This window comes from Podarcis muralis, chromosome 12, assembly GCF_964188315.1.
Source record: "Podarcis muralis chromosome 12, rPodMur119.hap1.1, whole genome shotgun sequence".
Classification (NCBI taxonomy): Eukaryota; Metazoa; Chordata; class Lepidosauria; order Squamata; family Lacertidae; genus Podarcis; species Podarcis muralis.
Window position 1 is genome coordinate 21,011,916 of NC_135666.1, and position 16,680 is coordinate 21,028,595.

The following is a 16,680-nucleotide window of genomic DNA, read 5'->3' on the forward strand; positions in this document are numbered from 1 at the left end:
CAAGACAGGCAAGTGGGAGCCATGTAGAATACATATAGTCAGATCAAGACGGAAAACTGGTCAGAGCATGTACCACTTTGGGCAACGCACTGGAAAGACAGAACACCTTTTAAAACACTCCTCATTTGGTGCGGCAGAGAAGAGAATCCCCACTGAAACAAAACTATCAGGAAAGCTAAGCTGAACACTTTCCCCTGACCTCCTAGTTTTCTGCATACAGGGCTAGGTTATAATTAATGGCCAGCAAGTCAAATCCCGCACCTGCAGATAATGGTTGCCCTAGCAAAACATAATCAAGGCAGGTAAACAGTTTTGGTCATGCTTGAGAAAGAATTGTAAGGAGCATCCACAGATATTTCACAATGATGTTAGTGCATTGTTATATCATTCATACTTGGGGGAGGCATGAAGGACTGCTGCCCATCTGTCTGCCGAATAAATCTTTCATGCGTTGTCGTTTATTTGTATCTCACCTATCGTCCAAGGAGCTCAAGGTGACATATAGGTGTTTGTTTCCCCCCCTGCTTGCTATTTTAACCTATGGAAGTGTGTCAGGCCAAAGGGTCACCCATGGAGCTTCATTACCAAACAGGGATTTGAAGCTAGGTCAACTTCAACCTTCTCCAACCACTGTACAACCCAGCCCTTCCTGCTAACCGATCCCAGAATATACCTGGGATATTTTAGACTCCAAGAAGACACAAGTTGGCCGATTGTTCTGTTCCATGCTGCCTAGGGGAAGATTAGAATCTGCATGATACAGAGGCTGTAGCTGGACCACAAATATCAGAAACAGCTAGGATGTTATTTGCCTTTAGAGCAAAAGGGCATGAAATATGTTTTTCTCCTGTCTGGAAAACTGAAGCATTGAAAAAGCTAGCAAGGGAAGGCAGCAAATTCAGGTTATGTGAATTTACCTGGATGAACACCAGAGTTCACTTACATGAACCTGACTAATCACTAAAGGAAACTCTACAGTTAACACTTTATGTAGTGCTTCTACTAGAAGGGACTTAGTGCTTCTTACACAAAACCACAAAATAGGTTTCAGACAAATATATATATATATAATTATATATATTTTAAAAATCTTTACATCAGAACTTGCATACAATTTAATAGTATTAACTCAAAATTTCCACCTCCCTACAGCTCAGACAACCCTGGTAACAGTGTGTACAACTTCTCGGTTTTTTGCTTTCATAACTTTAAAGCAAACAATACATTTGAATGTATTTACTCTGTGCAAATAAGGTAACTTTTGGGATCCTTCAGAAGACATATATCCAAGGTTCAATCTGCAGAGGTCCTTTGTTTTCTTAAAAAAAAAAAACACGATTAATGACTGTAGGCTTTCCCTGTATAAAGTGCTCCTGTCCAGCAGAACCCAAAGGCCTTGGAAAAGTTTTCCTAGCAATGTTAAAGAACAAAATTTTAAAATATAGTTTTATATATATATATAGAAAAAGACCAAAAGGCGACGTAATCACACAAATTCCAGCTTTCCATGCCCGCCATACATTCCCCAGTGGACTAGTGAGAGTATTTTGTCACTGCCCAGGTCCGGCTGCCTCATCTTCTCGCAGGTCATGCAGCAGTTCTCGTGCCCTGTGACTGGCACCATGCACTCCAAGTCTAGCTTGGCCACCTGTCCCTTTTTGGAATGATGCCCGTGGAAGCTGTAGTGCAATCGGGACAGCATCTGCTGCCGCTGGTCTTGCAGTCTTTTGTTCTCGCTCCTGAGCATGCGCAGAGCTAGCATGATGAGGAGCACCAGGATCAGCCCGCCAGCGATGGGGACGGCAATGACAGCTGCCCGGAACCACAGTTCTTTGGAGGAGGTCAGCTCCTGGACCTTCGTGATGAGGTTTCTGCTGCCCTCATGCTGGTATCTGCTCCCTTGTCCTGCAAGAGAGGAGAGAGGGATGGTGTTCAGAAAGGTCCCTTCCACGCCACATGCCAAAGCCTGTGTTTCAACCACAAAAACTGGAAGCCCCTTTCTTTTTAAGACTACCCTCTCAGGTGATGGAAGGGGGAAAGGTCTGCTCATTTCAAAGAGGGGTGCCCCCTACATTTTTCTCCCTAACTTGTAAAAGGTAAAGGGACCCCTGACCATTAGGTCCAGTCGTGGCCGACTCTGGGGTTGCGGCGCTCATCTCGCTTTACTGGCTACAGCTTCCGGGTCATGTGGCCAGCATGACTAAGCCGCTTTTGGCGAACCAGAGCAGCGCAAAGAAACGCCGTTTACCTTCCCACCAGAGTGGTACCTATTTATCTACTTGCACTTTGACGTGCTTTCGAACTGCTAGGTTGGCAGGAGCAGGGACCGAGCAACGGGAGCTCACCCCATCGCGGTGATTTGAATCGCTGACCTTTTGATCGGCAAGTCCTAGGCTCTGTGGTTTAACCCACAGCGCCGACCCAAAGCTTGCCAATTCTAGAGAAACTCTGCTATTTGCTTAGGCTACGCTGAATCCAGAAAACCCTATTGCTCTCCAGACATTGTTGAACTCCCAGCTCCCATCAGCCCCAGGTCAAGGGCCAGGGTGGTAGGGGTTGTAATCCAGCAACATACAGAGGGTCACGGGTACCCCAGCCCAGGGTTATGCAGTAATGTGACATCACCAGTGTTAACCCTTGTTACAAATTACCACTGTATTTGGAACCAGTGTGCACCAGACAGGAGGGCATTTCCATGGCCTTAGGTCAGGGGAAGGCAACCTAAGGCCCGGGGGCCGGATTCTAAATCTGGCCCATGGATAGTCCGGGAATCAGCATGTTTTTACATGAGTAGAATGTGTGCTTTTATTTAAAATGCATCTCTGGGTTATTTGTGGAACATAGGAATTGGTTCATTATTTTTTTCTAAATATAGTCCGGCCCCCCACAAGGTCTGAGGGACAGTGGACCGGCCCACAGCTGAAAAAGGTTGCTGACCCCTGCCTTAGATGTTCACATACCACCAAAGAAAAACGAAGGTCAATATGGTGCTATATATGGACATGAGGGACCCAGCTTTCAGTTCAGCAGCTCTACACTTCTGTACGTAGTACATGTTTAGGTACACAAAAAATGTAATGAAATATTGCAATGCATTTATCCGGAATAGGGACAAACACCAAGGAGATAGGACCAGAATGAAACTATTTGCTCTGTGTCTGCAGAGGCAAATCCTGGTTTGTTCCAAAGCACATGGAAATTTCAGTTCTGCAATTTACAAGGTGAGCCATGGGGCAAGTTGCTATCTCTTCTTTTCACACGATTGCAAAGATAAGAGTTGTGAGGTGCTTTAGCAAGCCACACAAAAAAGGACTATCATAGCAGGCATTTGGTTTTGCTGTACTAGTGACTATCATTATGGAAGCAAATACAAAACAATTGCAGCACCCCATGTACACAAAGCAGCCAGATGGTCCCCACCCCCTGCAAAGTATTGATTTTGGACATTTGGCTAAGCTTTACTATAGGAATGGGGAAGCTGTGTCCTCCCCTAACAGTGGACTACAACTCCCATCATCTCGGCCCAATGGTCAAGCTGGGTGGGGTTGATGGGATTTGTAATCCAACATCCCAAGGACCACAAGCCTTCCATGCAAGGAAACATCAACTTCAGTGTTATGAGTACACCAGGCACATCAATTCAATTAAATGGATACACCCAGTGATGGAGAGATTTATTTTTATTTTACTTCCATGACCTGCAGGGCATAAGTGAAATTGCAACACCAAAGTTTGTTGAGTCAGATGAATTATTTGCATACTTTTAAATAACTAACTTCACCCGGCTGTGGGAAAAGACGTTGGGACTTTATTCTGGTTGACTTGATGATTTCACCTTCGTGTACGCGAAGTAACAAAGCAGCAGATTTAAATTAAAAGCTGTGTGCATGTTTTCATTAAAACTTAACAGGCTTCCATAAAGTTCATTTGCACATTCTAATAGTTTTATTTTCCCCTGACTAAATTGGGCACAATTAGGTTTCTTAAAGTAGTGCCCCTCCCTGAACAAGTTTTCCCAGGCAAGATGCCAGGCCTGCTTGAAAAGGAGCAAACTTTGTGCCTCATGCTAATGCAGATACAAAGATATTTGGCAGAGATCTGTCTAGCCACATGCCTCCCACTCCAGCGTACCTAGTTGTATTAAAAGACCAAAATCATTAGCAGACAAAACAAGGTCTTGCCTGTTGCAAGCAAACTTATGTATCAGACGAGAGCACGACTTACCCGAAGGCTCCCCTCTGGAAGGAGAGAGAACATCGTACAGCCCTCTGTAGTTGCACATATCTTCGTGACAACACTCCAATGTAGGAATGGCAGTTCCAGAGTGGTTTTGGGCCTGTTTAGCTTGACAGATGTCCGATGTGCTTGCAAGAGAGTCCAAGCAGCCATGAGTAAGTGGGGAATGGCTGTTCTGAGGGTCAAGCAGTCTAGAGAAGCAAGCGTTGAGCTCAGATTTGCACATATAGCCTGTTGCAACACAGTGTGCAGCATCACAGTAGCATCTAATTTCACCTGCAACAAAAGTAAAGTGGCAAGCTTGTTAGTCTGCAGCAAATCAGTAAGGATTTAGATACCCTGTATCCTCAATACTAGGGACGCAGGTGGCGCTGTGGGTTAAACCACAGAGCCTAGGACTTGCTGATCAGAAGGTCGGCGGTTCGAATCCCTGTGACGGGATGAGCTCCCGTTGCTCGGTCCCTGCTCCTGCCCACCTAGCAGTTCGAAAGTACGTCAAAGTGCAAGTAGACAAATAGGTACTGGCGGGAAGGTAAATGGCATTTCCGTGCGCTGCTCTGGTTCGCCAGAAGCAGCTTAGTCATGCTGGCCTCATTACCGGAAGCTGTATGCCGGCTCCCTCGGCCAATAAAATGAGATGAGCACCGCAACCCCAGAGTCGGCCACGACTGGACCTAATGGTCAGGGGTCCCTTTACCTTTATCCTCAATACTGGCATTAAGATGGGTGAGTAACAAACAAAATAAGTGTCTCTTTTGAAAGCAGGCTTGGAGACGGAGCCCTCCAGAGGTTTGCTGGACTACACCTCCCATCATCCATGATAAGTGCAGTGCCTATACTGGCTGTGGCTGATGAGTGTTGTAGTCCAAAAACATCTCGAGGGCATCACGATGACTATCTCTGCTATAGATCAAGGATTCCAACACAGGTCTCTATAGAACTGGTCAACAGAGCTGCACACAGCCATGGGAAAAGGCAATCAATTAATACTCCTGTTGTACAGGCAAGCATCTCCAGGGGAGATATATAAGCAAACAGGACATGGCCAATCATGGTACAAAAATAATTTTCCTGACAATTTTGCCAAACCACCGAGACATGAAAGCCCTTCCAGATTTTCTGCAGACCATCCAGAGATCTACCTCATTCCTGGCTTTTGCTCTGCACAATGTACAAGATCCCCATAGCAGGCATGACAAATCGGAGTCCCTGTGGGGAGGATGGTGTTGCATAGAATCCGTCCGAAATTGCCACCTCGTGGGAGGAGCTGCCATGTGTAGGTGGGCTTTAACTTACTTAGCCAAAGAACTTTGGAGAGGGGCATAACCTCGTATGCAAAACTGAAGACAGCATCCGTGTGCACCTTGAGTAGGCACAAAGTTGTAAGAGTTCCCATCAAAAACTGCAAGCTGGATGGTTCTGCCCCACCTACAGAACCACCAGCAATTCAGCTGCAGTGGAACAAGTCACCCCTGCAGCAACTGAAGCAGTAGATGCTTATTCCTTATGAAGCAATGTTCCATAGGCAAAAATCTGTAAACTGGCCACTTATCACATACCAGCTCATCTCCAGGTCTTTGGGCAGCAATGACTCCCCATTTAGCATCTTTGCAAATCTGCAGGTACTTGTCCTTTACATTACCTTTAATACTAGTTATTATAAACCAAGATTGAAAACTCTGTGGCCATTCAGATGTTGCTGGACATCCATTTATGCCCAGCCATTGGGCTATGCTGACTTTGGCTTATATGGAAACTGAAGCTACTGCAACTGGTTCTCCATCTCTGCTCTAAAACGAAACTTACATTGCATACGTCAGCATATAGCAAAGTCAAAAGCGCACTTCAAATATTTACGCCTGGCAGAATTAATCAAAGTGGTTGAAATTGTTTACTGCCTTTTGGCACGGTGCCAGTATTTAAGAGCTTTAGCCAACACCTTATGAAATTATGTACTAAAATCATGCATGCATTTTTATTTAAGTTAATTCTTAACACAAGGATTGCTTTGTTGGGTCCATCTAACCCAGCATTTCATTTCCAAAAGTAGCCCCTGGGAAACTCACGAAACAGGACATAATGACAATAGTCACACATCGCATGTGCGCCAAGCATCTGGCTTCTCACAGCATCGTCTTCTCATGCAAAATATCTTTTTAGTTTTTATTAAAAAACAGGAAATCTTTAGTTTACAATCAGAGTGTCTTGCTTGCCAAAATCAACCCCTTTCAACTTATATGAAAGCTCATAAATGCGGGAGGTGGCAAGATTGAACCCTCCTTCCACCACCTCCCTCCCCCCCACTCCCCAATCCATCATGTGGTCAAAAAGGGTAAACATTTGGACTGAAAATCCTCTACTGTTTGTATGGAACAAAAAAACGCACAGGAAACCACAAAAATTTCTGAAGGAAGTGCTTTAAAAAACATATTCATTTTACATTCTTCAGAAATGCATTCATTTTACTATACAGAAAAACTGTACTGTCTTCTCGACGTTTCAGCTCAGATCTGTTCCATCAGTTCAGAGAATGGAAGGAAGCTGGGAGGCAAGCTGGATCTGTCTCTCAGCTTCAGAAACTACTGGAGGAAGTGTATTAACAACCACAGTGATGAATAGCACTTATTTTAGAAAAAAGGGGGGGTGGGATTCAGCCACAAGAGAACTGCGAAGCCCTTAAAATCATAACTTCCTTCTGCCAAATTAAGAGTTATATTTAAGGTACATAGGTACCCGGAGATTAATTTTTAGCACCCAGGTCATATTGCACTATATATATACTATGTCCCAGCTTATGCTTAAGATATGAATTACAAACACATTTACACATACATACAGTTCTGCAGGGCTCGCCTTCCAGACTATCCTAAGTTCAGCCTTCCCTAGAATGCCATTACATTTTAATAAACTGCTTAATCAAAGCCAAATGACACAGTGCCCGTATGTAAACAAGCTTGCCCCTCATTTGTGTAAATGTGTGAAGCAAGATCTGAAGCCCAAGCCTGCCAAAGAATACATGCAGTTCAAAAGCTTGCTTAAACATTCAGAGAACTAGTTTGACAGAAAGCATTTCCCTTATTCAGTTGCTTGAAAGTCTTTCATCACAGAGATGAAATAAGTGTTTGCATTTTTGGGAGTCCCTTGAGGTTCTCCACCAAAACAGGTAACTAGAGCAAGATTCAAAAAATAATATGGGATGTGTTACATGTCACCAAGAAGGCGACATTCGCATTCTTCAAGCAGTTGGGCCCAGAAGTCCAATGTTCTTAGATTTACAGAAGGCGCTTCTCTTTCCTTTAAGGACTTCTGTTCCGCCGCCACCAATCATGTAACTTCCTAAGTCCCCTTTTTGAAAGCAAATGCCATTTAAGCAACTATTGTCCAGCAAGTCAAGTCCGAGGGCTGAGCAGCTTTCACTGAAACAAGTTATGGATAAACACAAAACACTCTTTTTGGGGGTGGGGAAAGGGGAAATCAATAAGTTAGTCCTTTCCCACTCCAGTCTTAAGAGAGCATCACAAGAGAGAAAAAGTTTGTTTCAATCGTTCATACAATCCTCTTTTCCTGACCAAGCACAGTCTCATAAACAAAACATGATGGACTAGTCATTGGGTTATTACAACTCCATTTTAATTAGAGACACATTCCACCACCTCCCCCTCAGCAGAAGAGAATGGCATTTTTGTGTTATCGTATTTTTGAAGGGGGGGAACAAACCTTTTATTTCTGTCAATTCATAAAGTTTCTTCCTGAGCTATGGAAAAGGCCAGGGAGGGTATTTGGTATTTTCAAACAGTGAACAATGCCCTTTCTGTTCCCCTCCTCTTTCTTGTTACTGTATGTAGCTATTAAAGAAAAATGTCTGCTTTTAGTCAAGGTGGCTACAGGAGAGACTGCAGGCTTCTCCGAAAGCTTTTGAAGTCGACAGCAGCCAGAAGTCTGTGATCCCCTAATTATATCATTATCAGGCGCATAGTTTCAGTATCTGCAACTGCACATTACTCTCAGTCACTCCCTTCTCTGCCCCTCTTTGATGGGGCCAGAAGACTTCCCTCTGCTTGCTGCAAGGGCTGTTATTTGGGGTTAATTACACCCTTCTTTCCAAAATAAATAAATACTGTAGCACATCAGCACTGTGCTAGCTTATCCTTTAACCTCCTCTCTGTGAAACGTGGCAATTATAGGGAGACATCAACTCTCCCATTCCCTCCTCTCCCTCCCCCCAGTTAAGTTTTTATTCTTTAAAGTGGCAAGGAGGGGAGAAGAGTGTGGATTGTGTGAGCTCACACACACACACACACACACACACACACACACACAGGAAGTTTCAAATATTTGCAGCAAGATGCTTAACAGTTCACATCTCATACTAGTGGGGTCACCTCTCACAGTCAGGGGTGCACAGCCCAATCCTGCACATGTTTACTCAGAAGTAAACCTCATCTGTAAATTGAAGGATCACACAGGATCACACAGCCTGAACACAATTTTGGTTGTTGCCGCTTTGCAGGAGCAAACTTCTTTCAAGTCCCTTACTTGCATGGGCTGGATTTCTCCTCATGCCACGAGGGATAAGGGAGGGCATACAGTCGGGTCTCTTTCCAATTTTACCTTATCAACAGGTAAAGCCGCAAACAGGTAAAGCTTGCCTTGGGCCAGCGCTGCTTTCTGGAGCTGGGAGAGGGAGAGGGAGTGGGTGGGTGTGGGCTGGAGACGTTCAGAAGTTCATTAAAGACAAGCTAACAAAAACATTTTGACAACCGCTTGCCCCTAAGGTCTGACTTCCCTCAATGAAGCGGGGCAAGGCTCTGGCGGGGGGCGGGGAAAGGGGAAGGAAACCCAAGCAACGCCACTTCCAAGAACAGGCGAGCTTGTTCTGGCCTGCGAAGCTCGGCCCAGGAGGAAACATGACACGCTCACAAAGCCTTGGCAGAGCGCTTCAAAGGCCGCGCCGGGCCGGGCGCACGGAGCTCGCCAGCCGCAGGAGGGGAGAGCAGCGGGAGCAGCAGCAGGAGAAGCCCCGGTCGGGCAAGGGAAGGGCAGTTGCCCCGGGGAAATGGCTACCGGGCTTGCCTCGCTGGCTGGGAGCTGCTGCCGCCGCCGCCCCCCCCCCCCAAGCCACCTCCGACGGGCGGCAACCCCACCAAAAGAAAGCTAAGCCCGCTCTTGCTTCTAGCAGAGCAAACGGGCACCCGAAGCCGGCCCCGACGTCACCCCCAGGTTTCACGCCCCAGCCTGGGGAAAGGAAATAAAAGCCGGGGCTTGAGACCGCACCAGGCTGCTCCCCCAAATGCAACCCCCTGGAATGGCTGCTGCGTGCGCACAGCACTTCCAACGCGCATCCGCCACCGACGGCGTCCCTCCGGAGCGCGTCGCAAGGGGGGCTAGCGGGAGGGAGGCAGCTGGGCGAGCCACTGCAACCCCGACGGGGCGGCTGCTGCAGCGTCTTTGGCGAGGGAATTGGAAGAGGCCCGCAGCCGGGGTTACGCGCGAGGCTGGGCGCAGTCGGGCTTCACCCCCGGCCACCCAGGGCGGGAGTTGCTACGGATCAGCCCCAGCTTGGAACGCGCCTCCTTGCAAGTTTTAAATCCCGCTCGGTTTCGCTTCGAAGGCGAGGCCGAGCCTCTCCTGGGTGCCGCCGCCGCCAGCCCAGAGGACGACAGTAGCGCCCCCTTCCGCAGGTCGCGCGCTCCTGCATCGCCCGCCCAGCCAAGGCCCGTCTCTCTTCGGGAGAAAGCCTTCGGGTGCTCCCGAGTACCCGCCCCGTCTCCTCCAGCAGCCCTCCCCCTGACCCTACAGGAAGCCTCGCAGCAGCTCTTCAAAGGCTTCCCCCAGGGCGACAATCCTCACGTTAAGCCTTTGTACGGTTGTCAACACGCACCAGCGCTCGCCAGCCCACCACGTTGATCTGCAAAACAACCCCGGGCCCTCGCCTCCCTCTTCGAGGGGTTGTCTTCATTCCGGGGACTAGGATAGGTTACACACACACGCTTCGAAACAGTATTTCATCGTATTTTGTTTTGATCCCCCCGCTCTTTTTAGGGCAAAAAAAATCTGAAAGCTGCCGAAGGATCGAAATGCATTAAATAAGGCATCTCAAAAGGATGGGAGGTTTCGTGAACCGGGCTGGATTTAGAGAGGGGAGCTGCTTGCGCCAAAAAGAGCCCATAATGCGGTCCTGCGCGTGTTGACTTGGAAGCGAGCCCCACTGAGTTCGGGTGCAATACTAGTCATGCTTTTCTACTGAACACAAATGGGGCTTGCCTCTGAATAACCATGCACAGGACAGCACGTACACTGCAGTATGTTAAGTGGCGCTAGTTTTACGTTAGCCTATTTCCTCTTCTTTGGGAATAAGTACCATCAGGTCCGTGCGCCTTGCTTCCGAGGAGACGCGCGAAGGACCGGACTGCACGTTCCCGTGGGACTGCCCCCCTGTCAAAATAGCGGCGTCCCGTTAGCACTACCAACGCCGAGTCCATCGCTTGCCTTGTTCGTTTGTTTTGTGTGCTCAGCGCGCGGCTTTTGCCTTCTCTTTCCTTCTGCCTACCGACCGACACGATCTCCGGCAAGACCGCCGGGAACTTAAAAAGTCTCCCCCCCCCAGGATCGGGAAGGAGCCCCTCTAGCGAGCCGGACTCACCTTTCGTTAGCAGGATGGCCATGGCGCACAGCTCCAGTTGCAGCCACACGAAGATGAAGCTGGAGTGGCGATCCATTTAACCCTCCCCGCACGGGCCTCGCCGCCACCGCCCGAGTCGAGTCTCCGCGCTCCCTCCAGGGCTCTCGTCCCCTTGCAACGCTGCAAGGCAATGCCCCGGCCGGGCACAGCGCATGGACCCCGCCGCGGGCTGCCCTGCGCGACCCGCTCTCGGCCTCGACCGGCTCCTGGCGCCGTAAGCCTCTCTCAGGCGCGCCCCGAGCCCTGCTGCAGCCGCATCCGAAGCCTCGCTCCAGGGCGCTCCCACCTCAGCGCGCAGGACGAGCCACCAGCCCGGCTCCGCTCTCTGGGCGCCCCGCGCTCGCTCTGTAAATAATGCTCCCGCCCCGCCGCCTGACCCGCCTTGGCCCGCCCCCGGCCCGCCCCTCGCTCCCCTCCAGCACGGCTCCCATAGGCGGCGGCGCCGCGTCACTCAAAGCAGCGGGAAGGGGCAGAAGGTAGGATGCGTCCTGCAGCGCCAGCAGCTCCGCTTCACTTTCTCCCCGGCTTGAGCGGCGGTGTAATTAGTAGCGCAAACATGGGGGGGAAATGTAATTAAGCCAAATGAACTTCTGGGGATCCGGGAGGGGCGGGCTCTGAAGGGTGGTTCCCCCCCTCTTTTTTAAAAAAGGCATTCCTCTTCCAAACTTGGTGCTAAAAGGAAGGAGGAAGGAAATAAACTCTTAGCACCCACTTGCACCACAGCAATCCGATCCCGGGTCCAAATCGCGCGCACGGTGTAGCCGGGACAGGAAAGAGGGACCGGCCCCAAATCTTAAGAGCCTAGAAGCCGGACATGTTTGCGGTGTGTGTGTACAAAAGCAGACTGGGGCAAGCGAGCTGGCTCTAGGAGCCTGCAGACAGGGCTGCAAAGAGGCGATCGCGGGAGGCAGTTTAAGAAGCGCATCAATCCCTTTTCCCGGCGGGGAGATAGCAGCGTTTCCCCCTTTCTCCTCTGCGCACTTCCAGCCGCCGTCGCCCCTCCTCCTCCCGTCCCGATGATCAATAAAGCCTAGTCAGACGGACGGTTTGACCAGCAGGAGCCTGACTGCTCGGTTGGGATATAGATGTACCAGGAGAAGACATTTAGTGAAAATTAGCAAACGCGAAAGCGCCAGGCGCCAGCGAGACGACACAGACAGAGACTGACACTCAATTATCCCCCCAAACAATCCCAGGCAAACACACAGGCCCGGCCTGATCAATATCAGCCCCAAAGCGATCTCCTTACTGAGATGCTAATTCATTTATTAGGGCACTCTCTCACCGACCGAGCAGGCAGGATTACTCTCAGCCTTTCTTTCTGTCTTTTCTTTCCACGGTTTGTTTCATGACGACTTTGGATTTACTGGGAAGCGATAGGCGGGGCGGGGGGGGGGGGGATTTAGCTGGGCCATGTCCCTGATTGTGCAGCAGGTCTTATGCCTCACTATCAAGGTGCAGGTCCCCCACCATATCACATATTTAGGGCCTGTAACACTTTGCGCTGCTTTCCTACCCCTGGGTACAAAATCATGTGGGCCACAAAGCCTGATTGCAAAGTAAATCCTTCTCTGTGGTCAAGGAGGCACGATCCAGGTAAATATGCAAAGATCACAGACTTGAAGGGCAAAGTTTCATTAAATTCAGAGGGTCTCAATTCATAGTTAGGTGTAGGCTGCTGAAATCACAGTTTATTTTACTACATTACAGTTCTTTTTTAAAAATAATATTTTATTAAAGTTTTCTTGGTTTACAAAGGTATAACTACATTACAGTTCTGTACCACTTTCCCGCCAAGGAGTTCAAAGCAGTGCACATGATCCCACCTTCCATAATAATGAAAAAATATTATCCTCACAACAACCCTGTGAAGTAGATTCGGCTGAGAAATAGTGACTGGGCCAAAATCACCCAGTGAGCATCATAGATAAGAGGGGATTTTAACACTCTAGGCCAACACTCTTAACCACTACACTGGCTCCCATATTCCACAACACCTAGTCTATGGGTAGCCAACCTGGGGACCACCAGAGGTTATTGAACTCCAGCTCCCATCAGCCCCAGCCAGCATACCCAGTAGTCGGGGGTCCTGGGAGTTGTAGTCCAATAACATCCGGAGGACTCCGTGACCAAGGCTAGGTACACATTAGCAACTTAGAATATAGGGGTCACCCTTGCTCAACGCTGCATTTCAAGTCACATTTTTACTTGTTCTACACACCATTACCTGGTCACCTGGTTTGCTTCCCTGCACATTCCCTGTTTGTTTTCCCCAGCCTGCAAACCCACCCCCAAACTCTTCTTCAAGGAAGCTGTCACCTGTACATGCACAATAGTCATCTCCAGTGTTACACACCCCAGCTTGACCATGGCTGACGTCTTCAAACTGGATGGAAGCTGGTTTGAGAGGAAACACTTCAATCAGCTGTGTTTCCCAAGAAACTACAGGATACAGACAAATTGTGGCTAATAGCATGTGTATGTGTCTTCAAACTCCAATGGCGGGAGTGCACTGGAGCCGGCTTAAACCTATTCTTAACCCGCTCCTCTGAAACACATACCCAAAGCATCCTTGATAGGGAAGACGCAGCTTTCTTCAAAATTGCCAACTGCGATTCCCAGGTAAATTGTCTCTACACTAACCAGTCAGAGCCTTTTCTGTTGTGGCACCTGCCCTGTGGAACCTCATTGCTGCTGTGAAAATGGCTGTTTGAAAAGGCATTTTATTCTTCCAATTTATCTTTGATTAGTTCTGATGGCTGTGTGCTTTTTTGGGGGGGGGGGACTTATTTGTAGTCCTATTCTGATTTTGTGCCTGGGGTTGGACTGAGAACTGTTATTTTAATATTGTTGTAATGTTTGGATTTCTTAGTGACCCTGAGTTTCTTTAGAAATAACAAAACATACATTTTCTTAAACAAACCAATAGCGGGGGGATGGGATGCTGCCCTCTTTCCACCACACCCAGAAGACGACTCTTGTGTGTTATTTAGCGGTACAAACACAAACAGTGATGCTGGCTGCACAACTCCACTAATCTAAGATTCTCGGATGCATCCATGCTGTGTCAGTCTCCAGTATCCACATGAATGCCTTTGACAGCAGCAGCTGACCAATATGCCTCGCCCTACTTTAGAAGACCATCTGTCCACAACCTTGCAATGGGATAAAGCCCCTGAAAAACATCCTCCCCGCTGCTTCAACTTATAGTCAGACACTCAGGTGCTCCCAGCTCCACATGCTACAGTTAGATTGCTCCTTAAAACTACTTGCAAGTAGGCTTCAGAGTAATCGGGCTTCCTGGGGTGTCCTCATTGGGCTCACCGGCCGTGATCTTTTCCAGCATTTGTCAGGCGCTCAGAGGTATATCCCTACTCAGTTTCTGGGTTCTCCTCTGGAGTCGCTGTTTCAGTCTTCAGTGTTCAAGAGTCAATGGGCAAGGCATTGGCCATGATCCAAAGTACTGTGGAGTTCTGTGAGCCCAATAGGGCTTCAGGTTTGTTTCCCAGAATAGCAGCCCTCCAGGCTACATGGCAAATTACTTTTGAAATGCAGGGTGGCTGGGTTTGCTGTTGTTGTTGTTTTACAGTGGAAGTAAAAATTCTACTGAGTCAGCAGAAGCCCTGTGTGTGACCCCGCGGGAGAAAAACTGTTTTTGGAATGCCAGTCATTGGCTTAAGTAAAATTAAGTCGTTGTCATCATAGGTAATTTTGAAGAGTCATGATTCTTTATTGCTAAAGCTTGGTTTTCTTGTTGAAAGAAGGGGGGGGGGGGATAATAAAAACTACCGCAATCCAGAAGAACAAGTAGCTATAATCATCACACACATACACACTTATTTATTTGAAGTATTCCCCCACCCCATGCTTCAGTCGATAAAGGTACCCAGAGTGGCTTATAGCAAGGCAATGTCAGGCTTACTATCTACAAAGAAAAGGGGGGGGGGAGAAAACTCAGGAAGTAGTACATGGGTAGGCAAACTAAGGCCTGGGGGCCAGATCCAGCCCAATCGCCTTCTAAATCTGGCCAGTGGACAGTCCGGGAATCAGTGTGTTTTTACATGAGTAGAATGTGTCATTTCATTTAAAATGTGTCTCTGGCTTATTTGTGGGGCATAGGAATTCATTCATTCCCCCCACAAAATATAGTCCGGCCCCCCACAAGGTCTGAGAGACTGGACCGGCCCCCTGCTGAAACTGACGCCTGCACTAGTACTTAGGATGGTCTTGTAAGTGTTGTTCCTAGCAGAAGCCGTCCTGGTTTCTGATTTGATCCCAGAATGTCCCGCTTTTTCTTAGGATGTCCCTATTTTCATTGGAGAAATGTTGGAGGGTATGGGCCAAATATGTCTCCCCCTTGCCATGACATTCTTCCTGGGAAGCAGGGAAAACAGTCTCCCAGCATTCCCTCGTCAAGGCCACAGGCCAGACTGTGCCACCCCTTCAGTTCCACAGTCTCATGGTTACTTAGGATCCAAATAGAAAGCTTTTAAGGGTTTGTCTACAACTGTGGACTGGTCTAGACATTATCTTGTTTGGTTTCTGTTTCCAAAAATGGCTCTGCCATAATAATGGGAGGAATGTTCAGGGCAGGGTTTACCTTTTAAGTCAAATGTGTGGTGTGCCTAATTCAGTGTGCGTACGATGCACAGTAATAGAAAAAAAATCTGTTGCCTCAACCATGTAACAGTGACATCAAAAGCTGAATCCTGGATATTTGTCCTAAGGTGGTTGCAATAGACATCTGCTAAAGGAAGCAAGCATAGCGGAGGCATGGAGCCCCACAAGAGAAAAGAGACGTTTGCCGGAGACCGATTGACTCCATCCCTGAGGACTCACCTTGCTCCAGGTGCAGGCCCTTAAAAGGGCTCATTCTGCTGCTTCCACCTCCTAGATGAGAGGGTGCTTCACACACTTCCTGTTAGTAAATGTATTGCAAATCCATTGTTTTGTTGTTTTGAAATGCAAGCTTTTTCTTATGTATCTATCTCTTGGCATGGCTACAAAATGTTCCAGCTTTTTCTTCAAAGGATGCCAGCCAGCAATGTCTTTAAGGACACTCCATTCCAGACCTCCCGCCCCCCAATTTTCCATTTTTTCATTAAGCAATATTTTTCAGAATGGTACTTTTATAAGAGATGCCACTGTTTTGAATTGCACTTTACAAAACTTATGCAGACATGCTGTTCTTTGGAATTGTACAATATGACACTGCTTTGAACTGCACTTTACAGGGAGTTTTTTTGTTTGTTTGCTGCTTCGTCATGAAATGCTTTCTGTGTAAAGTATCCCAAAAATGGTATTACTGCTGTGCTTGACTTTTCCATCCTTTGTATGCCTCTTCCCTGTTTGTCAAACCTAGCTGAGGCAAGAGGTTTTAGCTAAGATACATCTCTGTGATCTGTCTTGTCCATGCACCATTTTCATCATGCACTGCTGTGGTGCCACTGTCCACTTTCTTCAGAAGCTTTCCAATTTCCTGGAGAGTCAGTGTGGTGTAGTGGTTAGAGTGTCGGACTGGAACCTGGGAGGTAAAGGTAAAGGGACCCCTGACCGTTAGGTCCAGTCGTGGCCAACTGGGGCTGCGGCACTCATCTCGCTTTATTAGCTGAGGGAGCCGGTGGTACAGCTTCTGGGTCATGTGGCCAGCATGACTAAGCCACTTCTGGCGAACCAGAGCAGCCCACGGAAACGCCGTTTACCTTCCCGCAAGAGCGGTACCTATTTATCTACTTGCACTTTGACGTGCTTTCGAACTGCTA

General features: G+C 48.1%; 1 protein-coding gene across 2 annotated transcripts; it reads right to left on the bottom strand.

Moving 5' to 3' along the window:
* Positions 1–1,060: 1,060 nt before the first annotated feature.
* Positions 1,061–11,262, bottom strand: BAMBI (BMP and activin membrane bound inhibitor). Of its 2 annotated transcripts, none has more exons than XM_028750523.2 (3): positions 10,880–11,262; positions 4,225–4,512; positions 1,061–1,905 (listed from the first exon to the last, which is right to left on the bottom strand). In XM_028750523.2, exons 1-3 carry the CDS (start codon positions 10,953–10,955, stop codon positions 1,487–1,489), a joined length of 783 nt encoding a protein of 260 aa, XP_028606356.1. In that variant the 5' UTR covers positions 10,956–11,262; the 3' UTR covers positions 1,061–1,486. The 2 variants fall into 2 exon arrangements, with proteins under 2 accessions (XP_028606356.1, XP_028606357.1); XM_028750524.2 differs by lacking the exon at positions 10,880–11,262 and adding an exon at positions 8,773–9,896.
* Between the last annotated feature and the right edge of the window lie 5,418 nt (positions 11,263–16,680).